Source organism: Xenia sp. Carnegie-2017, unplaced genomic scaffold (assembly GCF_021976095.1).
Source record: "Xenia sp. Carnegie-2017 unplaced genomic scaffold, XeniaSp_v1 HiC_scaffold_19, whole genome shotgun sequence".
Taxonomy (NCBI): domain Eukaryota; kingdom Metazoa; phylum Cnidaria; class Anthozoa; order Malacalcyonacea; family Xeniidae; genus Xenia; species Xenia sp. Carnegie-2017.
Window position 1 is genome coordinate 1,284,816 of NW_025813481.1, and position 25,622 is coordinate 1,310,437.

At 36.9% G+C, this 25,622-nt stretch overlaps 3 protein-coding genes and 1 non-coding gene across 4 annotated transcripts; 3 read left to right on the top strand and 1 right to left on the bottom strand.

Annotated features, from left to right (window-relative positions):
- Positions 1 to 1,661: 1,661 nt before the first annotated feature.
- Positions 1,662 to 9,908, top strand: LOC124438822 (actin-related protein 5-like). The gene is made up of 19 exons (XM_046989037.1): positions 1,662 to 1,899; positions 2,099 to 2,218; positions 2,313 to 2,512; positions 2,784 to 2,895; positions 3,348 to 3,443; positions 3,540 to 3,633; positions 3,746 to 3,845; positions 3,921 to 4,148; positions 4,471 to 4,545; positions 4,628 to 4,663; positions 5,240 to 5,320; positions 5,446 to 5,565; positions 6,005 to 6,122; positions 6,466 to 6,560; positions 6,886 to 6,980; positions 7,723 to 7,794; positions 8,388 to 8,505; positions 8,843 to 8,954; positions 9,205 to 9,908. Exons 1-19 carry the CDS (start codon positions 1,854 to 1,856, stop codon positions 9,372 to 9,374), a joined length of 2,088 nt encoding a protein of 695 aa, XP_046844993.1. The 5' UTR covers positions 1,662 to 1,853; the 3' UTR covers positions 9,375 to 9,908.
- Positions 9,909 to 10,163: 255 nt separating this feature from the next.
- On the bottom strand, positions 10,164 to 13,285 carry LOC124438823 (deoxyhypusine synthase-like). Its single transcript, XM_046989038.1, has 8 exons — positions 12,998 to 13,285; positions 12,524 to 12,655; positions 12,084 to 12,302; positions 11,799 to 11,885; positions 11,611 to 11,716; positions 11,429 to 11,532; positions 11,024 to 11,149; positions 10,164 to 10,847 (listed from the first exon to the last, which is right to left on the bottom strand). The coding sequence occupies exons 1-8, from the start codon at positions 13,190 to 13,192 to the stop codon at positions 10,743 to 10,745; spliced, it is 1,074 nt and encodes a 357-aa protein (XP_046844994.1). The 5' UTR covers positions 13,193 to 13,285; the 3' UTR covers positions 10,164 to 10,742.
- Positions 13,286 to 13,391: 106 nt separating this feature from the next.
- Trnar-acg lies at positions 13,392 to 13,464 on the top strand. The gene has a single exon. It is a non-coding gene; the product is annotated as a tRNA-Arg (tRNA).
- A 221-nt stretch (positions 13,465 to 13,685) lies between these two features.
- Positions 13,686 to 25,622, top strand: LOC124438824. Its single transcript, XM_046989039.1, is given in 12 exon segments — positions 13,686 to 13,998; positions 14,622 to 14,901; positions 15,565 to 16,291; positions 17,899 to 17,973; positions 19,215 to 19,469; positions 19,817 to 19,992; positions 20,120 to 20,360; positions 21,528 to 22,404; positions 22,922 to 23,207; positions 24,348 to 24,509; positions 24,931 to 25,123; positions 25,292 to 25,622. Coding segments are annotated over 10 exon segments (2,529 nt in total). The 5' UTR covers positions 13,686 to 13,998; positions 14,622 to 14,901; positions 15,565 to 16,206; the 3' UTR covers positions 25,471 to 25,622.

The following is a 25,622-nucleotide window of genomic DNA, read 5'->3' on the forward strand; positions in this document are numbered from 1 at the left end:
TGTTTGTAAATGTAGATCGTCCAGGTTGGTATAGTCCTGAGAAGGACTGTTTTTGTTGTTGTTGACTGACGTTTCGACAACCTTAGCGGTATTCATCTTCAAAGTCAAAATCATTTACTTTATTACGATCATTTGGGTTAGATGTGTAGTAGTGCAAAGAAATTGTTTGAATTAGCTTAGTTTACTGCTATCAAAAGTAATATGTTTGGCAATACTGGGCCACCATGCGTAATCTACCCGTATCATGTTTCACCCTTATTTGCATCTAATTTTTGTGGGAATTTTAAAGGATTTGTACATGTGCAATTTGAGGAGGCAGGTGTATTGTTGACTTCATTGTTTAAATTACCTGTAACAGAATGTGTGAAATGATAATTAGCATCGCTAATCTATTGATCCAATTGTTTTTATTGCTCAGACATGGATAAAAACAAGGATGGGAAACTTGATCTAGAGGAGTTTCTTGGTGATTACAAGGATCCTGAAAATCCTGATGAAAGCGAACCTGACTGGGTGAAAGAAGAGAGTGACCGATTCAAAAATGAACTCGACAAGGACAAAGATGGCTCGCTTGATAAAGATGAGCTTGTGGCTTGGATCAATCCCGACACTGATGCCACAATTATTGAAGAGGAAGTGAAACATCTTATATCTCAGTCAGATGATAATAAAGATGGTAAACTTACTGCCGAAGAAGTTATGTCCCATCATGATGCCTTCACAGGTAGCGAAGCAACAGATTATGGACAAGCTCTTCCAAAAGATGAACTTTAGGTTAAATAATTGTGTGATGTGCATTCAAAGATTTGTGAGAATATTTCCTTAAACTTTCAACCATTATTTGGCTTGTAATTTATGCCAAAGAAGGCAGTAATGTTTGTATAATACATTTATTATTTAAAGAAGTTTGAAGTCCAATGGTTGTATTTTTTTGTCTATCTGTCTGTGTTTAAGGAGAAAGAAACAATGAATGTGATGAACATTTCCAGTTAAAATCGTAATGATAATCCTGTATGTTTGTGTGCTGTTGTTTTAAAAACTTAATTCATGAAGCATAGATGAATGAACCCAAGCCCTTATTCCTGGTGACTTGCTTAACTGATTATGAATTTTTTATTGATTTTACAGTGACTTTGTTGTTACATGTTTTTAATACCCGAAAACTCGAATATACTTTTCTTATGTATAGCCAATCATAATGACTTGTGATGCGAGTTTCTTATTTGATTGGATGACAGCCGAACGTGAATTAACATAATTTTAGAAGAGCCTGACAATGAATATAATACGAAAAACTTCAACGTGATATTGACAAAGCGCCAACAAAACCTAATTGACTGCGGAGACTTTCTTTTACGTCAAGGAAACAGTGTCATTAACAAAGAGTTGCTTAATCTTGAGTGAGTAGCAATTTGCGACGTGTCATAATTGAATTAAAGATTTTTTAATCACTAAAGAAAAACGTGTCTTCAGACCAGTTGTCTGGAGGATTTGAATTTTCAAAAATTTCCTCGTGATTTCTAGCCCACCCGCCCCCCTCTCTCCTGTGTTGAAACGCTCCTACGTCCACGATGAGTCTTTATTGTCATCGGCAATCTCCAATTCTCCATGTTATCAACTTTAGAATACAACATTCGTTCTTGACTTAGAAACCGTTACATAGACGCTGTTTTCGGTGGCCAGTAGTTGTAAAGCAATCACTGAAAAAACAGCATTTGAGCTCTTTGAGGGTATTAGTCACCTTACCTCATCAAATTATGATCACAACCATCACGGACCATCAACCTTTGAACGGGGGATGCGTTGTGTTTTAAATTTATCCCACTTTATCCCACGATGCTCATTAATCCAACATGGCTGCCTCATTACGATCATTGTCAGTTGACGAATCGTCAGCTCGTAAGTATTTGCAAAGCATTTTTTTGTTCATGTTTTTATAAGATAACTGTTTCATGCAAGCTTCAACTTCAGTTAGTCCTTAAATTCATTGATTAATAGTAAAAACTCTGAATTGCAGCAAAAAATTTGAGTTGTTCGACCACCATGCATGGACGTATTGATGGTTTATATGTGTGTTTAACTGTTTGTTATTGTTTAGCGTCAAAGGAATGGAAGAAAAACGTATATGCGTTTCAGGATTTGCGTTCGGTGCCTGATGAAATTCGAGAATATTCATCGTCGTTGATAAACGAACATACACCAATACTAATAGATAACGGTACAATCATTGATCGATTATATGATCTATTAAATCTATAGATAATATAAGATTGTCACGATTTAAGGACTATTTACTTTTCAACTCTCCGCAGGTAGTTATCAATGCCGTGCTGGATGGTTGAGCGACGAGAAACCTTCGTTTATGTTTCGAAACGTGATTGCAAAATCTCGTGGACGCAAGGATGGCGACATGGAGATATTGATTGGAAATGAGATTTCAAATATTGAGCTTGTGAGATGGTCGTTGAAGACGCAATTCGATCGTGATGTTGTTACGCATTATGACGCTCAAGTAAACAACTAGTTTTAATGATACTTTTGATAAAATCGCCCTTCTAATAAAATGCTGATGATTCCAACTTTTTTCATTGTTTGGCAAATATTAAGTAAGTACTATTTTTTATGTATAAAAAGGCTTTATCATTAGTTTTTTCAATGCCACGTGCAATAACCTCAATGGTCCACATTATCACCTTAAGTACCTATATATCCCACTTTGATACCAAGTTACAGAGTTGTTGACATCTTGATCTCATTTCATTATTTTACGTCTATTTCAACAGGAACAAATATTTGATCACATATTCAGTCGTCTTGGTATTAATACACATGGAAGTGTTAACCATCCTGTTGTCCTCAGCGAGTGTGTTTGCAATCCCAACTATTCACGACAATGTAGGTCTTTTATATTTAATATAGTAGTTTTTCCATTTCCCATAGCCTAACTCCGATTCTTCCCTAAATGCTCATAATCATTTAGACAAAATCAAACTCTCGAAGCCAACTTTGACAAGAAATTTTGATCAAAAGTATTTTCGAATATTTACCATTCAATTATATTGATGAAAACTCGCCTTTCTAATGTTTTTTTCACGACCTCTATAAATATATTGCTCTTTGTTAAAATAGAACTTCTGGTAATGGTTTCTATTGAATATTTGTAATGGTTGTATGTTTAAGTACAACCAATTGTTCAGTCTTACTTGATTTTTTTGTTTTTGTCAACAATCCCATGAACAAGTGTATTTGGATTCTTTTTCTTCCCCCGAGGCTTATCATTACATATTGTTTTCTTTTCAGAGCCAAACTTTTGCGAAATTTATTTAATTTCTTCATCTTTTTATCAGTAATGAACGAGCTTTTATTCGAGTGCTATCAAATTCCACAAGTTGCATTTGGAATTGACAGTTTGTTCAGCTTATACTACAACCAATCTAACGAAGGTGAAGTTTTTTGGTCGTATGCAATTATAGATTAAGTTCTTTCGTGTGGCTTTTTGCGTTTCGCATTTTTCGTTACATTATGAGTGAATTTTTCAGAGAGGAAGAATGCTTTAGTCATCTCATCTGGTTATCAAGTATCTCACATCTTGCCAGTTGTGAATGGAAAACTGGACTCGAAAAGTTGCAAAAGGTTTGTGTTTACTTCTGTGGCTAATTGACGCGAGTCGATCGAAATTTTTCTCGCAGTGCATTCTGGTCTTCATATCAAGGATTCTGTTTTGATCAAATTTCGTGATTTTTAGAATCAATGTCGGAGGAAGTCAGGTTGTAGCATACATGCAGAAGTTGTTGCAGTTGAAATATCCGGGCCATGCCGCTCAAATCACGTTATCGCGAGCCCAAGTTAGTCTTTTAAATTTATCTTGTATCGCTTGACCCTGCAAAACAAGAGCCCTGAGCAGGCGGTATTTGATTTAGGAAATCGTGCACGATCATTCATACATCGCCCCAGACTACCAGGAAGAACTTTCTCGATGGTTAAATGACGATTTCTCGGATGCGAATGAACGCGTAATGCAACTTCCATTCACACAACCATCGAACGCACAGAATGCAAACCCTAAAGACGAAGAGAAGGAGAGATTGAGAAAGGAGAAGCAAGGTCGGAGACTTCAGGAAGTGAACTGCAAGAAACTACAAGATAAGGTAGTGTACAATCTTTACCGTCTTGCAAAACCATTTGTCATAAGCTGTCTATGGATTTTTAGTGCGCAGCCTCGCCGCCATCACTGCCTCTGTTTTGGTTGTATATCGAGATGAGAAGGCACTGGGAACGAGATAGTTTCCAAATGTTGTATTTTTCTGTATTTGGGTTTATTTTTTCAATAAGTGTATATTTTTATTAAAAAGGACTCTTGGTGCAGGACACACTATTTAGTATTACGGTTACAAAAAACTACATATTGCTCTTGTGCTTATGTCATTGTTCGTGTTGATTTAAAATCTTTTTCTCCGAGTATTTTTAAAGCTAGCCGAAGAGGAGACGTTACTCAAGAAGTTGTTTAAGATTCGAAAACTTGAAAACAGTGAGACCAAATTTAAGGTTAGCAAACATGCATTCACGAGCAAAAGCATTCTCTTCTATTATGTTTTCTAGCAATTTCCCCAATTTGTTTTTTTTCCAGAATGCTCTGACGAAAGAAGGCTTTTCAACTGTTGAGGTTAAATATTAGTCAAAAATATATTTCATATCAAACTGCCAAAATTCCCTCGCGTGTGCTGTAGCGAAGCGAGCCCGTTTTTTAACTCATGAAATGCAAATATTTTTGCCTTTAATCGTTAGAAACAGAATGAATAGAACGAAGTTTCTAAAGAAATAAATGGTCATTTTTTTGAAAACTTTGCATCATACGTACGTACTAGTAAAAGATCGGGCTGGCTTTGTCGTCACTGAGTACGTACATGTCCACTGAGTACGTACATGTCCACTGAGTACGTACATGTCCACTGAGTACGTACATGTCCACTGAGTACGTATATGTCCACTGAGTACGTTTATGTCCACTGAGTACGTATATGTCCACTAAGTACGTATATGTCCACTGAGTACGTATATGTCCACTGAGTACGTATATGTCCACTGAGTACGTATATGTCCACTGAGTACGTATATGTCCACTGTGTACGTATATGTCCACTGTGTACGTATATGTCCACTCAGATCATCCAGGGTAAAAATCTTGGAAAAATACATTACTTTGTTCAATTAGTGAAGTTTTGTGTGTGTTTTTTTTCAGGAATTTCAACTTGCGATTGAGAACTTATCAAATGTAACGAAGAAACGCGGAGAGAAAGTAAAAAAAATACAAGCTTCGATAGTAAGGACTGCTCAGCAGAAAAAATTCATATTATGCGGTTTCTGACTGTGCATTTCTTAGCACACATTCGGAGAAATCATTTTATGAGTGCGACGTACTTATAATGCTTATGTATATTTCATCAGCGAAAACTGGAATCTAGTTCAAACGTAAAAGACAAAGCAATGGAGGCGAAAGAGAAGAAACAGAAGGTTATTTCACCTGAAGTAAAAGAGTGGTTGGCAAGTCTGCATTCTCGTAGACAGGTGAACTGGCTTCATTCATTACTGGCACATTGTGTTAAAAGTCTATGTTTGGAAAATAAAAGACGTTTACTGTGTTTGCAAGACTTATGCAAACCGAGGAGACCTTTGAAGAACTCGAGAGCAGATAAGTGCAAGCCCGAGACCGAAGCTCTCTATATATAATAACACTGATGCAAAATTGATAAATTTAAAGTAAATGTTTATTTTTTCGTTAACATGTATTTCTGATTGAATTGCAAATTCTCTTTGATTGATTTAACTTATTGAGCTGAGATCGGTTTGCGCTTGCACAGGCTATTGCAAACTTACCTATTGACTAATCAGCGCATGCGCTTTAATGTTGTTTTTTATAGAGTTCTATTAAGTTCATTATATAATAGATTAAAGTTCGAGGCTCTTTGCCCATGATCTAATACATAATTGAATGTTTTTTTACCAGAAAATTCTCGACAAACGTCAGCGACGTCAACAACGAAAGGATGACTTAAGCAAACGTCGAAGTGCAGCGTCCATTGAGAGAATGAGAATAATATCGAAGCTGGCTCACGATCCAAACAGTTAGTACGCATGCTCGTTGGCAATATGTCACATGATAGTGCTTGAATACGCATGTACATAGCATTCATCTGCTATAAGTTACATGAAAGATAGTTTTGTTTCATCGTAAAAATGCTGGTTAAACCTTTTTTCCCCCCCCCCTGCTTGTACTTTAGTGGTGTCAGGGGGGTGCTCAACCATTCCAATCATTTTTCTCTAAAGGTGAGAGGTAACTTCTTTTGTAAACGTACGCATTGACATCGCTTAATTTCAAGTGTCCTTTGAATGAAATAATTACTGTCGATAATGTCTGATGCTGATTGCAGCTACGAGATTGATTTTTTTTTGTTTTGCATTTTACAGTTCGTGAAGACGGTTCCTTACGAGGCGGTCATAAGAAACCGAAAGATGATACTTTCGGAATGAATGACGATGATTGGATGGTCTATAGACATATTGTAAGAATATATTTTTTTAAAAACTTATTAAAATTTTCCAAGGAATCGACTTGACGGCGAACTGCGAAATCCTCCGCATTACTTCATGTTATATACATGTATTGTTACATTGGTCTACAGCTGTATGTCAACTTTTAACGCCTGCCAATATTGTGAGTTGAAGTTGTACGAAACTTGCTTTTGTTGGTTGGAGAACATCTCAGTGGTGTTCGGATAACTTCTTCCCTTTAGTCTCGACACAATATTTGTTAAAAGTGTTATTCCTTTAGAACCAAAGTCTTTTCAAAAGTTCAGTTGATTTTACGACCTCTTAACTTATCTTTAGAGTAAAGATGCCGGCGACTCAGACAGCGAGAGAGAACAGGAAGAACTTGGAGAAATTGAAAATGTCTTGAAGAAACACGATCCAGATTTCCTCGCGTTAGTTGTTTTTCTGCACAATTGCAAACATAGCATTATGAAGTAAATGGTTTGAACCCGGGAGTATCGTTACATGTTTGTAAATGTAGATCGTCCTGGTTGGTATAGTCCTGAGAAGGACTGTTTTTTTTGTTGTTGACTGACGTTTCGGCAACCTTAGCGGTAGTCATCTTCAGAGTCAAATTAAAAACATCACACCTAAATCACGCATCACAACTAAAAATAAAATATTTCACTTCACACTAATTCACAATGACAATACCCATTTCCTGTACACACAATACAATGACGTAAGAACCAGATAACAAATACGGCTAACCTGACTTTTACTCCTCATTTGACTCTGAAGATGACTACCGCTAAGGTTGTCGAAACATCAGTCAACAACAACAAAAATAGTCCTTCTCAGTACTATACCAACCTGGACGATCTACATTTACAAACATGTAACATTACTGTCGCTGATCTCAAAAAAAGGACTGTAATGTTTTTTTGAATCATTGATTAGATTTTCATTGATTGGTCAATAATCTCGAGATCTGTGATTATGGCATGTTTTCATATGACGCCATTTGGGCCTTTTGGTAGGTTACGTCATAAGACCGATGGCCCACAGAGGATAAAATGAACAAATTTTTTTTCACCCTGTGGGGCTGTCTACGAACATAGCGGACTCTGAAAACACTCCATTCATCAGCCGGCGTACGTTCACCGTTAAAAAGCTTTTAATGATTTTCTTTAGCGAGGAAGATAATTCTCAAGTTATGGACGTTGAAAGTTACTATCAGTTAACTGTGGGCATTGAACGTTGCCGGTATGTGAGTCGTTACTTGTTTTTGAGTGACGTTTTTCACCCCTCCACCGGAAGTAAGTTTGACCGCAACTCGCTCCTTCGTGTTTGCCGCGATTCGCCTCCGTTCGTGTATCAGTATTTATTGACGTTTGAACTCGTAGCTTCTGCGGTCGAAAATGTCAAAAAAAATTTATAATGTTGTGAACTTTATGGTGGTGCCAAATGATCTAGAACCCAATGTACTAGTTAACTGACTAAGCCAATATTGTATAGTAATGAGTGAGGCAAGCCGCCATCTTGAAAGTTGGCAAAACTGACGATATTTACGAGTAATATATGCTTTTGCTGAGTTGATATAGAGGTGCAAAGTGTATAGTCCAGGTTTAATTCTTTAAATGTTTGATAGGATAGGTTTTAACTTACTTTTCATTTTGAGTTTTGCTTTTGGCCACCTTTCAAGATGGCTTCTTTGCCTCACCTTGACACGGTAGTTAGACATTTAGAAGACTGGGTTCTAAATCATTGGTGGTGCCTTTAAATAACGGCATGACATTCTTGCATTTTTTTTGCAAATTATCATCATGAAGTGTTGTATTTGTAAATTTTTTTATTAGAGTGCCCGAGGTTTTGTTTCAACCTTCAATGCTTGGTGTCGAACAAGCGGGTATTGCTGAAGTTGTCGAGTTCATCTTGAAGAAGTATCCCCCAGCGATTCAAAATAATTTGGTTCAGGTAAGGATGTAATATTTGCAGCATGTACACTAAGATACTGACGAAGACAGTGGACTGGAGTATATATAAGAACACAAGTTTCAGCATTAGATCACTTCTGATGAAGATACCAGACTAGAGTATATAACAAGTCAAGTTTCAACATGAGATCACTCCTAGTGAAGACACTTGACTGAAGTATATAAGAACTCGAGTTTCAACATCAGATCACTCCTAATAAGACATTTGACTGGCGTATATAAGAACTCAAGTTTCAACATCAGGTCACTCCTGATGAAGACATTAGACTGGAGTATACAACAACTCATTTCAACTAAACGTGATAATTTTATTTCAGAACATATTTGTTACTGGAGGAAACGCGCAGTATACGAATTTCTGTACAAGATTAGAAAAAGAGTTACTTGCTTTCCGTCCTTTTCAGTCCACGTTTAAAGTGAACAGAGCAAGTGAGTAATGATTCCTTGAGGCATTTATCATCTTTCATACATTGCAAACAAAATCTTTGTTCGTACCTTTTATGAAGGATTCAAATCTTGCCCGATCTCAAGTCCAAAAAGTGTTTCTAACTTCGAAAAACCTTTCAATCTGTGAAAATTTGCGATATTATAATATTCTTTCACTTCGGGGAAATAAAACGCGCACGTGATCGTATATATACAGAGTGTTAGTTGTTTTTTGTGTTTGCTTTTTTGTCAGGCAATTTTAGTCTTGACTCGTGGCTTGGCATGAGGCAATGGGCAAGGACTGTTTCGGATCTATCAAGCGTATCAATAACCAGGCAAGATTACGAGGAGAAAGGAGGCGAATACTTAAAAGAACATCAACTTTCAAACCACTTTATTCCAACGCCTTCCCTCGCTTCATGAAATGGTTGTGAACACCACCATGTCGTGATCTGATACGATCGTGGTAAGTTTTTGATCGCGTTACATGTAAAACACGACGTGTTACTTACATGGTAACTACATGGTACATACATGGTACCTATATGGTACCTACATGGTATCTGCATGGCAACTGCATGGTACCTGCATGGTACACACATGGTACCTATATGGTACCTACATGGTACCTACATTATACCTACATGGTACCTGCATGATACCTACATGATGCCTACATGATACCTGCATGGAACCTACAGGGTGATAATTATTGTTTTCCTTAGTGCGACATGTGACGCAGGCTTGTTTACCGAGTTTGCTTTACTTATGTGCCTTTAAATAATCGGTAAACAGGCTGGCACATGAAACACTTTTGACATTTGAGAGCAAATGCAACTTCAGAACGGACATTATGAAAAACATAAAAACGTTTAACGCATTAGGTATTTTTGTAGTCTCTTGTTAAAACGTAGATCGTTGGATTGCAAAATAAACTTTGTGCAAGTATAAACTAAATTCAATTTTTGTTTTATTGCTTAGAATATTCCCTAGTGTTAAACAGTCACCTCTAGTTGAATCAAATTTTAATCACGATAAGCTATCAAGGATTTGGTTCAACTTTATAAAAATTCGTCGTTTTGGATTAAACAAGAATCGAGTGTCAGCTTTTAGCCCATCTTTGAACAACTGACCTCGAAGTAATTAATACAAAAACGTATGTTTTCAAACTAAATTAAACCATTGTTATCAAAACAAATATTAATCGTCTTGTGAATCATTGTTTCATTACTTTTTATTTCCTCCATTTATACGTAATACTATAATTATATAAGTATAAGGGAAGAGTCAAATTCCGCCATTGTTCGGCTTTGAAATAAATGATAGCGAATTCTAAGTCTGCGCCTTTTCGAACTAAGACAGAATTTGCTTAGACTCAATTTAATAGCGCGTTCAGACTGAGCGTCGGAGTACAATACCCTGGTTCGGGCATAAATCTGTAGACCGTTCACACAACGTAGTCCCCACTAGATTCGTCTTTTAATAAATTTCATGTTTTTCATTGCAAACAAGTTTTAAAACCATATGCTGAATAAGTGCCTCTCTGTACACGTTACTTAGGTGTCGTCGTTCACATTGGTGCCCGTGCCCGAGCACCGTACTCGGGTACCACCACTTTTCGTGGTACCCAGACCCCGGGCACTTTGACTTGGGCACCATCAAATTATTGAGTTCACATTGGTGCCCGTGCCTGAGTACCGTACCGGGGCACTGAGTCTGAACGCGCTATAAGACATTTAGTGTTAGACCCAAAGAGTTCGGTCTTAATTTGAAATAGTGGGGAGTTCGAAATCATATTTTTGTCCTCGCTTCCAGTTCCCTCTTCTTGCGCTCATAGTTCTTAACGAAAGTTTCCGCAACCAGTAACGGAAACACCAGCGTTGCTTCGGCGTAAACCTGAAAAATAAAATGACTGTTTTATTACTTACAAAGTGAGCGGTGACTAAAGTCGGTGTTTAGTTCTGAAAAACCATCTACCTGTTGTTATCGTTAAAAGATAGTTGTATAGACACAAAATTGTTGTTTTAAAATATGGTGGGGCGCTTACAAATAAGGAAAAACTCATACATTACCTTCACTGGAGTGGCTGTTGCCTTTATTTTGCCCCAGGACACAGCCTCGTCCGGCCGAGCACCCGAATCGCTTCCGTCAAATTCTTGAGCAGTGTTGAGAAAAACTGAAAAGTCGGCTCCGTTTCGCTAAAGGAATAACAAATGTATTAAAAATAAAACTAATCCCAGTTATATTTACTTAGAAATGTCCATCCCTAAGTATAACAGTTCTATTGCCTTTCTTGCAACAATTAAGAAGGGGTTTAAATCATTTGACTTAAGGTAAACATCCAAAGAGCGGACTTGCGTTTGTTTGTTTTGATTTGTAGCTGTTTAAAACTGATTTTATGAGGTTTTTTTGTCTCTGAAAGTTTTCATGACCATGTTTTGTGCTAGGTTTTTTTTCAATTCGTCCTTGCTACTCACCATCATGTTTGCATTACATATATGATGTTTACATAGTCCCCCTCCCAAGATGATTATTCCAGAATTGCTGGCAAAAACTACTTGATTGTTCATTCGACGAATATCTAATAACGTGAGTTGAAAACTGCGTCAGAGAACTATTACGTCATAGACAAGCATGCGCAGACGAATCACAGGCAAACCTTCAACTATGTCCAAGACAAGACCAGGATTTTTATAGGAGTGAAAATACAAAATATCTCCGATCGATCCATCGGTTATGGCCGGACAAAAAACAGGGATTTTATTCTAAAATGTAAACAAACATCAGTTAAGTTTAAGCTTGGAACAATCTTCTCATGAAATAACATTCACATCTTAACTTGCCTACCTTATGACACCAATGGTAAACAGATTTAGGATCATTTATTTCTTTACCAAGTCTGTCAATTAGCTTTGAAGGAGTCCAATTTATTTTCTAGATTCAAATATACATTGTGAATTCTGTAACATGGACACGTTAGTTCAGCATCCACCAGACTGGAAAGTATGTAAACTGTGCACCAAAGATGCAAAATTTGCACAGAAAAAATGCCTGCTTTTCTCAAAATTTCCTTGTTCATACTTTCTAGTCCGGCGCATCCATGTTGAAAAACAACTTATATCGTCAGCAAACCTCAGTTTTCTGCTCATGTAGCATTTGATCAAGGATTGGAGTTAACCAATTTTCAAAAGTGCAGTAGTTATCATTAGGAACAATAAGATTGCCGATTCTGTTCATGCCTCTGTGACGAAGTTCAGCGCCTTTTAAAGTGAAGTCACCGATGAAAGTTGGAGCAAAACATTTTATGTAATCTTCCTCTATACCACCAGCTGATGTTACAATGCAATCAACCTTGATAAGATATGTTGAATAATAAGTACTTACACAGGCACATAGGAGCTAAGTTCTGCCATATTTTTGCTTGACTATCTCTAAAAATTTACCAACTTTTCAATCTCAAAAATTTCTTGGGAGGGCAGCTGACCACCCTCCCACACCCATAAGCCTATGAGTAGTTAAGAATATCATGTCGTCTCTTCAATGCATGTGACTCACATGTTATCGTTACTAACCATGCTATGCTCGGCAAGATAACGTATTGTTTCCCTTATTCCAGACGAGATCATGTTGGATGTGAAACCAAGGAAGATCATACAGTTTGTTTTCTGTCCTTCTTTTGGTGGATTTTCAAATCTTCTAGTAATCTGAACATTGATGACAACATTTTAGTACTATGTATTGTTTCCCATAGAATCTCTGAGGCTCCCCACATACTAAACAATAACTGCTACCTACAACCTGGGGTGAAACTAGAATGTTAAGTGGAGGGGGGTGAATATTCATATATTCAGTTCTGCCATGCTGATTTCTTTAGAAATTGTAATCGCTAACAAACCAAATCAGTCCAGCAGAGATGAATATATGAATATTCACCCCCCCCCACTTAATATTCTAGTTTCGCCCCTATGCACAAGTCACAACCTACCCTCCCACGGGATTATTATGGCTATTGTAACTCCCCCTACCCCCCTAGTTCCATAGCTTACCATGTTGTTGATTTCGTCCACAGCCTTCCCGAAGTTTGTGGCTTGAAATCCACATAACTTATATGAGGCTATTAGAGCATCGTAGTCTAAACCGTTGTTGAAATCGTAACCTTTTACAATAGGAGAATCATCTGCCATTTTATCACTTGGTTTTAGGACGGAATTCACTGCTACTTCTGGAGCAGAATTGTTCATCGTAAATTTTAAAAGAGTGTGTACTTCAATAAACGTAGATAATAATTTACAGATTATATTCTTTGGTAAAAGTATGTGGTTATACTATAAATAATATACTTGTGATGAATAAAGAGGTAGAGTGATAGTTTAGGCACGTGTGATCAGTTAAGCATGCCTTAAACAATAACAATATTTTTGGAAAACTATGTTGACAAGTGGTCCTGTGGCCCAATGGATAAGGCGCCTGACTACGGATCAGGAGATTCCAGGTTCGAGTCCTGGCAGGATCGTTCAAACGAGGAACGTAAACAATTGTTTATGTAGCTTCGTTTGTTTTATTTTATTTTCTATTAAATAATTAAATTACAAGACAAAATAGAAAACCAAATTTCAATGCCAAAGCGCAAGACTTGAAATCTATTTCCATCTTTGAATTTCGTTAAGAACACTTTGGGTGCTATTGGTCCATTGCTCATTGTGTTCATTGTGTTCATAAAAGCCTGCGAATAGGTTTGTGTACAAATTTTTTTAAAAACAGTCCATTGACTAGTTTAGATTCTTGTCACAATTACTTGTGCTGTTATTTTTGTTCGCCTTTTATCTGCTTTATTGTTGAAATGATGACCGACTCAAGTCTTGATGAGCTTGATGTTGGGCTAAATTTTTTGTTTGAGGAGCTTCCAGAAGATATTGAGAATAACGAAGTTGATGGTGCATCTTCGAAACTCGTTGTGAAATTTGTAAGCGCTGATTCATTACTGCCGAAGTGTTTTATTAATTCTGAAAATAAAGCTGTACAAGAAGAAAGGAGCAAAATAAGGACGGTAGGTTTTATAAAGTAAGAAAGTATGTGTACTAAGTATTCTATGGGGAATGAAAGAGAGCGTTTTCGCTGTTGGCGTTTAAAATTATGATGATATCCAAATAATTTTATGAACTTTAAAGTTTAAATAAAAGGCGTGGGAGAATCTTTATAATTTGAGGAAGTTTTGGCAATGTTGATTGTAAATTAATACTAAATTCAGTGTTTTCATTTCAACTTTCAAGTCATACTTTGAGGCAAAACTCTATTGTAGTTGACATGTTATCTCACAAATCACAGTTCCATACAAAATTGAAAATACAAAATGGAAAATACATAATTAATTAAAACGAATAATTATGTTGTTTTAGGAAAAAGGGCTTGGTTTCGCGTATCCCATGAATTTCCAAAGACAATTTCATTAATTAAAAACATTTTGTAGAAATGTGTAGAATACTGTAGATTATAAGAACACATTATATTGATGTCCACAATATTTTGAAATTTGGTTCAAGTCTTAGTTGCCATTTGTCTGAAAAAATGACCTAATCTGAATAGATCAAGTACTTCCTAACTCAGCCATATGGTCCTTGTCTCAAATTTCGGGACATTATTTTATGCAGTATACTTTCTTTTGTCCTTTAGGTCAAGGAACCTATCATCAAAAAGTTTAATTGCGGTTACAGGCATCTTCGCGATCATATAGCAAGTTTGCTCTTATTTGATCAATCTGTACATGAAGAACAAATGAAAAGTATTATGCTGCATTTGGAGAAAATCTGCAACAATACATTGCTTGAGCTCTATCATAATGCCAGTTATGCAATTGTACTGATGAAGCCATTTAGTTATGCCATACTGAGAGATAAATATGTTCATGAAAATGGAATCAGATGTGGAAATATTGGTATCAAGTGCTTGGAAGGTAAGATCATCATTAAGATAAATATGTGGTTGTTTCACTATTTTTATCAGTGTGAGATGTTAAAACCCCAGTTTGATGTTTTTGTTATTGTAATGTTGGTTTAATGTAATGTTGAAACTTTGGTCCTTACATACTGCAGTCTAGTGTCATCATCAATTGTGATCTGATGTTGAAACTTGAGTTTTTATATACTCCAGTCTAGTGTCTTCATCAAGAATGATCTGATGTTTCAACATGAGTTTTTATATAATCCTGTCTAGTGCCTTCATCAGTAGTGATCTGATGTTGAAACTTGAGTTCTTATATACTACAGTCTAGTGTTTTCATCAGAAGTAATGTGATGTTGAAACTTGATTTTTTATATTCTCCAGTCTAATATCTTCATCAGGAGTGATCTGATGTTGAAACTTGAGTCCTTATATACTCCAGTCTAGTGTCTTCATCAGGACTGATGTGATTTTAAAATTTGATTTTTTACATTCTCCAGTCTAATATCTTCATCAGGAGTGATGTGATGTTGAAATTTGATTTTTATATTCTCCAGTCTAATATCTTCATCAGAAGTGATCTGATGTTGAAACTTGAGTCCTTATATACTCCAGTCTAGTGTCTTTATCAGAAGTGATTTAATGTAAACTTTTTGTTATTTTATATTTGTTTCAGCTGTAAGCCTTGATCCTTTGCCAAAGGTTTACGTCGAAATACAGACATCAAAATCAACGGGAGAATTAATCAGCGATGCCTTTTCGAATGCATTAGTTAAGTTTTGCTCAAATTTCCGTTACCTTCGGGTAGTCGAGAGCGATAAGTTACCGGCAATAACCACACTCAACCCTTCGATAAACATTTCTTTGCTGTTTGGCGCTCGTGCCAACCGAAATATGGCAAGTCTCCAGAAGTGCTTATCTGAAAATAGCGACGAATGGATTGAGAAGAATATCACACATTCCTTTGATCCCGAATACGAGCATTTTTACGCGTTGAGAAATCGACCTGCGCCTTTGTTGTCTTTGCTCAAAAGTAAAGGCGCGCACGGGGTACAAGTCGCGATTCGATTTTCGAGAAACATGGAGGAAATGAAACGCTTTTATGGCGGTATCACCAATAGGAAATGTTTAAATCGTCCCAATTCGGTTACCGGTACCACCTGTGCCATTTATTCTCTTGCTAGTGACTTGGAGTTGGTTCTCATTCAAAACAACGACATTACTACAGAGGTGTGTAGCTCGATTGTTCTTTGTATTTGCATCGAGAGTTTTTCAAAGTTAGCCGAAGACATAAAGGCAACTGCAAAGCGCGTTACAGATGGCCACTGGGAAACTGTGGATCCTATCGGGAATAGGGTGCAACTTATCGTTCTGTTTGAATGACGGTAGATGCAATGAAAAAGGTCAGTTGATCATTAATTGATAATTAATCGATTCATTAATTAGTTTGTCGCAATTAATTTGCAAATGAAATGTATTATTAAATGTATTATTAAGCCACGCAATGTATTTATGTGAGTCTTGTTTTCTGCTGTTGCGTTTTTTCATATGCATGTATCCGCCATGTAAGTAACCCCCAAAAAACGCATGCTTCATAACGCATCCTTTTACGTGTACACGTGACCATGTCCGACGAATCATAGGTGGACACGAGGACACGTGGCCATGTCCGACCAATAATAGGTCAATAGACCGAGTTTGTGCATTATTGTATTGCAGTAAAATGTTGTGTTAACGATTGCTGTGAACTTGTTTTAATAATAACTTTTTTTGTTTTTCAAAGACACACCCCCCCCGCCGCCGCCTGTATGCATGCATGCATGAAAACTGCAACAGTGGAAATCATAGTCTTGTCGAATTATTTAAATATTATGTATACGTATTGAATAAGATAGCTTAGTTAAAACGGTGTTTACTTATTGGGTTGGAACGGTGCTGTTGAAATTTACATTCCATATTCACTGAAGTAGACTGGCATTTTTAAGGAATCTTATCGCTAGCGAAGCCAGCCGGACCTTTTACTCCCGCTTTGTAAATATTTTCGTGTTCACTGACAGTGAGAACAATAGATTTCTAAAGAAATGAATAATGCTAATCCTTCAGTATTTACGTTGCGATAGTAAATCTGACGGCTGGCTACGCTATACGGTAATCTTTGTGTGAATTTCTGTTTTTCATTCGCAACAAATTGGGTTTGAACGCTTTATTATTTAATCAACTGGGATAATGCTTGAGACGGTTTTTCAAAGATGGGTTATCTTAATCCAGGATTGGAAAAAAATCTTTTTGAAATTTGAAGTTTCAGCCTAAAATACGGTAGGTAGCTTTTGTGGCATTTTTAAAACATTCGCCATACCGGACAGGATTCCTTTCTAAACCTTGATGAATTGCTAACCCATCTTTGAATACAACCCTCCTTCTGTGAACATTTCAGTACTATTTAAAAGTAGATTGTAGATATCTTGTGAATATAATTTGCTTCATTTTTCCATACTTCTATTCAATTATTTTACTTAATTTCGTCTTTATTGTTTCTTTCTAAGGATGTATTAGAAAGAGCGGGTGGTCTACAGGTTGTTATATTATGGAATGCGAATATACAATCCAGTCTTATTTAAAGATGTTTTCAACACTAACAATCCAAAATAAATTGATTCGTTTTCAAAGGCAAGATATTTGTGCCTACACCATTGTTGGCGACGTGTTCGCTCGTCGAAATGCGTATTTTTGCTCCTAGGAGACCATCCTGTCCGCGAGCTTGAACGAACCCTGTCAGATCACATACAAAAATAGGCATGCCGAATATCTTGTTTGAAAAAAAAAACACAACAAAAACATGCAATTTTAGTCAACTCCTTTTATGACGTTTGAAGTCAATTTTCTTCAATGAGTTTTTGAGATGTTGAGCGCACTTTCATAGAGTTATGAACGTTGTTCCCTGATTGATGAAGTACAAATGCTTCTCTCACTTTCTACAGGCATATGTTTTCACTTATCAGATATCTTTTAGTACGGCTGCTGGGAATTCATAGATACGTTGCTCTTGGGCGAAAGAGGAGAATAACCTTGCTACTGATATCTGTAGGTAAGATTTTAACATTGAAATCGTTGCCGTACGCATTTGCCGTTTGTTTATCATTTTACTTGTGTCATAGCATACTGCACAAATTTAATTGTTTGCGTATAGTAAAAACTTGTTTGTTAAAACTTGGTAGAACTCTTGTTTTGCTCTACAGCCTCTACGTAAAGTATAATTCAACGGACTTGTTTGTTTGCAGCACGTAGTTTGAGCCACACGCGTATGAAAACCGTAGTCCAAATTCATTTAGTGATTGAACCGACATAAAGATATCTACAGTAGCAGAGTAATCCACTTTTTCTAAAATTGCTTATAAAAGGAAATTTACCATACAATTTTTTTTATTGTGTTGCACTGAACACCTGAAATGGCTTAATATAACTTCATGAATAGATTTGTGCTGTAGTACTTTTTTCTACTGAATATCTAACATCATTCATTGTGCAAACAGCATTGTATTGTTTCAAAGACCATCAATTTCTCTCATCATGAAAACACTTAATTTGCGTGTACGACAGTTAAATGAATAAACGCGTAAATGAGTATGTGCATCTATGCCATATATATATATATGCTAAAGTTTGATATTTCACGGCACATTGTCGACAAAATTGCCATTTTCCAAGTCTTAATTATGTCTTGTGATGTCACAGTGAAGTTATTTGCATAATAAACGAGTTGAGCATCTCTAGAAGAGGTAAAATAAAGGAATTAAACTGAAGAAGTTTTTAAGTCATTATGACCGGTCTTTGCGATACAATTATAAAACTATGGTAAAATTTGGTTTCACAAGCTCTTTAATAGTATGAAGCAAAGTGTACTGCCAGGGTGCAATTCATTTTACCAGACATGGCTGAATGAGCTTAAACACTCCCCCCTTGTTTTTTTTCCAACTATATAAAGCAGGTGGGAAAGTCGAAGCTTATCAGAATATAGATCTTGTAAAAGTAAAAAACATGTACGACCACACTATGCGGTACTGCATGCGGTACACCGTTACTTTATTCTGTAGATTTGTTTTATACATCAATACGCTTTATTTAGTATCATTGTCAGCATTCAAATTAAGTCCCGCTCTCTGAATTTTACTGCATTCTCTCACTATAAAAACAGTGGGTTTCTAAAGGCACGAACAATGATATTGTTTTAAAATTTCCATGGCTCGATTTATGTGCATAACTCATTTCAAAAAACCACAAACTATTTTAAAACACGATCCGCGCTTGTTTTGTTTTTTTTTGCTTTAGTTTTGCTCTTTGAAACCAATTTACTGAATGTTCAGACGATCGAAGATGGCGACAAAACTCAATCCAGATTTACAAAGAGATCTTTGCGAGCTGTGAAAAAGAAGCGTGTCCACATTCCTGCCAAGGAGATTCTCAATTTTCCTTCAAACTATCACGCGAAGGGTGTCCTCTCTTTACCGTATGGAAATATTGTTGAGCCTTTTGAAGCATGGTATTCAGGACAGCACAAATTAAGTCGTATTGATTACTATGGAGGTACGTTACTACCATAGCAGTAACGCATGGTTTAGATGGTAATGTAGAGCGTGTGTAGCCTAAAGGCTATTTTCCTCTAGGCGGAATTTTCAGCGCGTAATAGCTGATAACGTGCGTAATTGGTAGATGATGTCGTCATTATTTTTTGACAGCCAATCGTGTTGCAAATTTGACCTTAGTTTGGAAAATTCCGCCTAGTAGAAAATAGGCTATAAATGTTCATACGTGTACATTCATATATACGTGTTACCCTGATATCACCAAAGGATCTTCATATCAAGATGAATTACACGATATTCTGTGCATTTTCTACATCTATACACAAACTTATGTCGCTATGGTTACAGGTATGGATCGGACCTACCAGAAGGAATTGATCGGAGAGCATGGTTTTGCCTGTAAAATAGTCCCAGAATACTCTGAAAGGACTCAAAGAAATTATCGCGGCTGTTTGCATCGACATGGAACGAAGGAATTCCCGGTGAAAGCACAGAGCATTGTTCCGACACCGTATTATTTCAAGGTTAGCGATTGATTTCTGTAATGGTACATCACAAAGTTATTATTACTAGTCATGGTGATTGAAACTAAGAAATTGGCGACCGTCCTCAAATCTTAGCCGTGTTCAATTACTTTTTCCCGTTTCTCAGTACATCAAAGACGTCGCTCTTCGCGGACATCACTCTGCAGTTTGGCAACACGAGTTCAAAGTTTTCAACAAAGTTAATACCTATGTACTTTATACTACGAAGACAAAACCTTTGAAGCCATTGAGATACGAAATGATGGGTTATGATACTTTACTTTCTTCTTATTATGATCATTACGTTCTCGACTATGACATTTTTGAATCGTGGAACTTTGATCGGAGGACATTGGAAATTCCAATGGGTAAGAAGGAGCTGTTCATATGAGCCCGGCTAACCGAGATGCAGTGAGAGGCGTCAAATGATTTTGGTAAATGTAAACGATTCTATACTCATCATCAGATAAATCTTCTCGAGCAATTTAACGATATTCTGATTTAATGACCACGCAAAACATTTAGAACTGAAACAACCAGTCTGGCTTAATTTGAGAATTTCAACAGGAATGACTTGTGGTGCTTAACAAACAGTTGTAATTTTAAGCTTGAAGTTTTGCTCTTTTCAATGCGTCGGGATCATTTAACGCCTCACTGAGCCACGGTTTGCCGGGTTCATACGAACAACCCCGAAGATAACGATTAAATTCATTGATGATAGTAAAAATGAAAAACCGATCAAATACAGTCTGTGGCGTAGCAAGACTGACAGTTTGGTCGTACTCTGAAATATTTATGTGTTTACAAACTGTAAAATCAATAGATATTTATAGAAATGAATATTGCTAATACGCTGGGGCCTGTTGCTCGAAGCCTGGAAAGCGTTATCCATTGGATGGCAATTTTTTTAAACTTTTACAAAACCTTTGAAAAAGCAAAAAATATAAGATTCGAAAAGAAAATATAAACACCTTTTTCATAAGTTTGAAAATTTTTTCTATCCAATGGACAACGCTATCCAGTGTTCGTGCAACCCCCTGAAGTTTACATAGCCCGACCAAATTTTTGTGGCATGGCTACGTTACTGAATCCAGTTATAGTACGCAAACATAAATCTCACGTCAGGCTTTAGTTTCCAGACATCTCTCCTTAAACATGCATTGAAAGACTCTCCTTAATCGTTTGAACGTTGTTGAATTTTCATCAATCCTGATTGACTTTACTTTTTTCAATCGAGAAGATGATATGTGGAAAAAGCTTTGTACTTGATGGCTTAATGCAATAACATTTTTGTGTGTATTTGTGTGGGGGACTGGGGTGCATAAAAATACGAATTCTTCTATTGTTTTAGATAATTCTCGAATAACTAATGGACAAATTTGTAACGTACTATATTTGATACATTTTATCCGATCTATAATAGCCAATCTATTGTATCATAATAATTTCTATATTTTTACGAAGTAAAGTAAGCTCCCTTTTTCCGTCATTTATCAAAGTATAAACCGATCAATAATTATGAATGTCATTTTTAGATTTGAACTGCTTTGATTATTCTTCGAAGAATTTCGCGAGCACCGTCGGTGAACTTAACCCGATGTTGGAATTTCTGTCGCATTCGGATGATCGGACACCATTCACTCTTTTCATCTTTCAAAAGGCATGGCTGACGCTGATGAACGAGACAGTTTGCCGAGCGATAACGTAGCAAAGAGTACCACTCCGACCATCTGTATTCTCACGATGGAGGAAAAGTGTCTATGGAACTAAGATAAGTAGAAACCTTGAAGAATCAACGTCTGGATTTGCTGATGTCAACACCGACCGCACGGTTCATGATAAACTTAAAAATACTCCAGTTGAATATGAAGAGACAGACGGAGTACCTTTGTACAAAAGCACTATTCGACCCTGGTATGGTGGGACGAGAAAAAAACTCAGAAATTTTCCATCAAAACGTCGAAACCGTTTCAAAAATGCTCTCTTATCAAGACGTCAAAAGCACAGAAAGCGCTTTACGGATTTGAGCTCGTCACGTTCAAAAGACAAATTTCGCGACGATACTTCACGAAATTATTATCTGCGGCCACGAGATATTTTTACGAAACTTTTACGAAGTCGGAATGCCTTACATAGCAGGTTGTCCGCGCAAGTTGGAAAGAGGATTTTGGATGGTGAAATACATCGACGTCAAAGACTCATTGAGGCATTTTTAAACGGTTCCAATTTACAAAATCGGATTCAAAATCGATTGAGCTGGAAAAGTTTCGCTTATGGAAACGGTGCGTCGCATCACAACTACGAGGGAATCGTTGACAATCTGTTCCGCTCGTTCAAAAATACTCACAAGAAAAGTTATAATTCAATAAAAGAAAACGAATCTAGGAAGGATATTTATCGCCATAATCTAAGGTATTGTCTGTAATAAAGGCTAATTTATATTTTACACAATGTCTTGTTAATCAACTGAAATTGCATCTTATAAAATACAAATGATAAAACGCGAGAGCTGATTGGCACATAGCGAGTTTGCATTCGCCAGTGCAGTTAAATCAATAAAATCAATCAAAAAGAATTTGCAATTCAACAATGAATACATGTTAGACGAAAAATTTGATACGTTTTTGTTAAATTTATCTGTTTCGCATTATTTTTATTTTATGAAAGAATTAAAAGATGTGTATTGTGCTTCCACAGACTTATGCAAATCTAGGAGACTGGAAAACTTTGGTAGAACTCGAGAGCAGATCACTGTGCAAGCGCGAGACTGAATGTCGAGGTTTGACCTGCTCGAGAGTTCTAACAAACCTCCTCGAGTGCCATTCCAGTTTTTCTGACCCAGTCCCTCACATAAAATTATCACGCAGCCATCGCCTTATTCCCGTGTATGCTTCGTGAAATACTCTCCGTGATGTTTTTTTTGGTGTAGATTTATACGATCGCGAAATCGGATGCATTTAGGTTATAAATTACGTTCGAATCATTTCATGGATATGACAGATGACGAGCTGCATAAACACAAAGGTTTATTACATGATGAAGACGAGATGGCATCTGATGGCGGTTCGTCTTTTCGACCAATCACCGATGATTTTCCTCGTGAAGTCGATTGGCGTAAACTTGGTGCTGTCAATTCCGTAACAAGCCAAGGCATTTGCGGTTCTTGTTACGCTTATGCAGCTACTGGAGCATTGGAAGGAGCTTATTTTACGCAGGTTGAAATTTATTAAGTTTTAACATTCATTGGTAGTGATGAAAAAAATAGGTCGATGTTGTTGTTATTGGACTGAAGTTTCGGCATTCGGTTTTCGGCATTTCGGCGTTATTACGTCTAATAAAGACTCTAGACTGGAGTATTTGTAAGAACTCAAGTTTCAACATCAGATCACTCCTGCTGAAGACACTAGACTGGAGTATACGAGAACTCAAGTTTAAACACCACATCATTCCTGATGAAGACACTAGACTGGAGTATATAAGACCTCAAGTTTCACCATCAGATCACTCCTGATAAAGACACTAGACTGGAGTATACGAAAACTCAAGTTTCAACATCAGATCACTCCTGATGAAGACACTAGATTAGAGTATATAAGACCTCAAGTTTCAACATCAGATAACTCCAGATGAAGATACTAGACTGGAGTATATAAGACCTCAAGTTTCTACATTAGATCACTCCTGAAGAAGACACTAGACTGGAGTATATAAGTACTCAAGTTTATACATAAGATCACTCCTGATGAAGACACTAGACTGGGGTATATAAGAACTCAAGTTTCTACATAGGATCACTCCTGATGAAGACACTAGACTGGAGTATATAAGAACTAAAGTTTCAACGTCAGGTCACTCCTGATGAAGACACTAGACTGGGGTATATAAGGTATCGAGCAGGATAGCTCAGTCGGTAGAGCGTTCGCCTGGTGATCGCAAGGTCCCAGGTTCGATAACAGCCCTCACCAACTCAGCGTATGAGTAGCGCAAATCAGGTTATCTGTTCTGCACGGTAAAGTAGCAGGGAGTTGAGAGTAGGTTTGTCGCTCCACTTCTGCATAGATCTTCCTTGTCTAGCTCTAAAACGAAAAGGGAATAGACTCCCTCGTTGTTCGACCGTTACCAACTTCAGGCAACTCCGCAACTTTACTTTACTCAACTTTACTTTACTCAACTTTACTTTTTAAGGACTCAAGTTTCAACATCAGATCATTCCTCATTCCTCATGACTATAGACTAGAGTTAGTGAAGACCCATGTTTTACATTGTATCTTTCTGCTTAAGACATTAGACTTCAGCTCAACGAAGAACACTCAATAATTACATACTTAACTTTCCCGTCTTTTTGTTTCATTTAGTACGGCTATCTTCCAAATTTCTCCGAGCAGGAAATCATTGATTGTTCCTGGGGTTTTGGAAATCGTGGCTGTAAAGGGGGCTACCCCCATAGAGCTATGAAATGGATCATGAAACATGGCGGTCTTGCCGAAGAGCATACGTATGGACGTTATTTGGCCCAGGTTGGTTCAGACAAAACTTGTATATTTTACTCAATTAATTATCCAAGTTTTCGTTATTTTCTGACAAAGCTTTTGTGAGTCAGTGAATAGTTAAACAAGAAATCAATGATTTACTTTGGTAGTTACCGATTTAAGTTGGTAATTACCGATTTATCTTGGAAATTAACGATTTACGTTGGTAATTAACCGATTTACCTTGGTAATTAACGATTTAAGTTGGTAGTTAACGATTTAGCTTGGTAATTAATGATTTACCTTGGTAATTACCGATTTGCCTTGGTAATTACCGGTTTACCTTGGTAATTAACGATTTACCTTGGTAATCACCGATTTACCTTGGTAATTAAAGATTTACCTTGGTAATTAACGATTTACCTTGGTAATTAATGGTTTACGTCTGTAATTAATTTGTATGTTTCAGGAAGGCTATTGTCATTTCAAGAACGTCAGTATAGGCGTTAAACTTCATTCGTACATGAAAATTGCTCAAAGAAATGCGACGGAATTGAAACAGGCTATCGCGCAATATGGACCTGTTACTGTTTTGATAAACACACGTCCAAAGTCGTTTAAGTTTTACAGTTCTGGCATATACTACGATCCTGAGTGTTCTGGTGAGTTTGGAAAGTAACTGCAGGTTTATTATTTAAATTGGTTGTTCAACAAAGTCAACGGTGTAGCCAGCCTTCACGTTTTGTCTTCCTATTGAACACTGAAATACTTTTACATCGCAGGACCAAATTGGCTATGTCACTGAACAATGTCAATGTTTTTATATTCAGGTAGTACTCTGGACCATGCAGCTTTAGCCGTTGGTTATGGCGTAGAAAAGGGTATTCCTTATTGGCTCATCAAGAACTCGTGGTCAAGGGCCTGGGGCGAGTCAGGTTACATCAAAATAGCGGAACGAAATAATAACTGTGGGGTAACATCAAGAGCAATTGCTGTAAGGATACATTGAGTATAATGTGTTGGTGCAACTGTGTTCGTTGCATGACTATTAGGGTTGGAGTAAGGATAAAATGATTGTAGAGATTGATGTGTTTGAGCAACTCCACCAGATTTTAACAAAATTGTTGTAGACTGAATTTTATAAAATATGTCTACATCGAA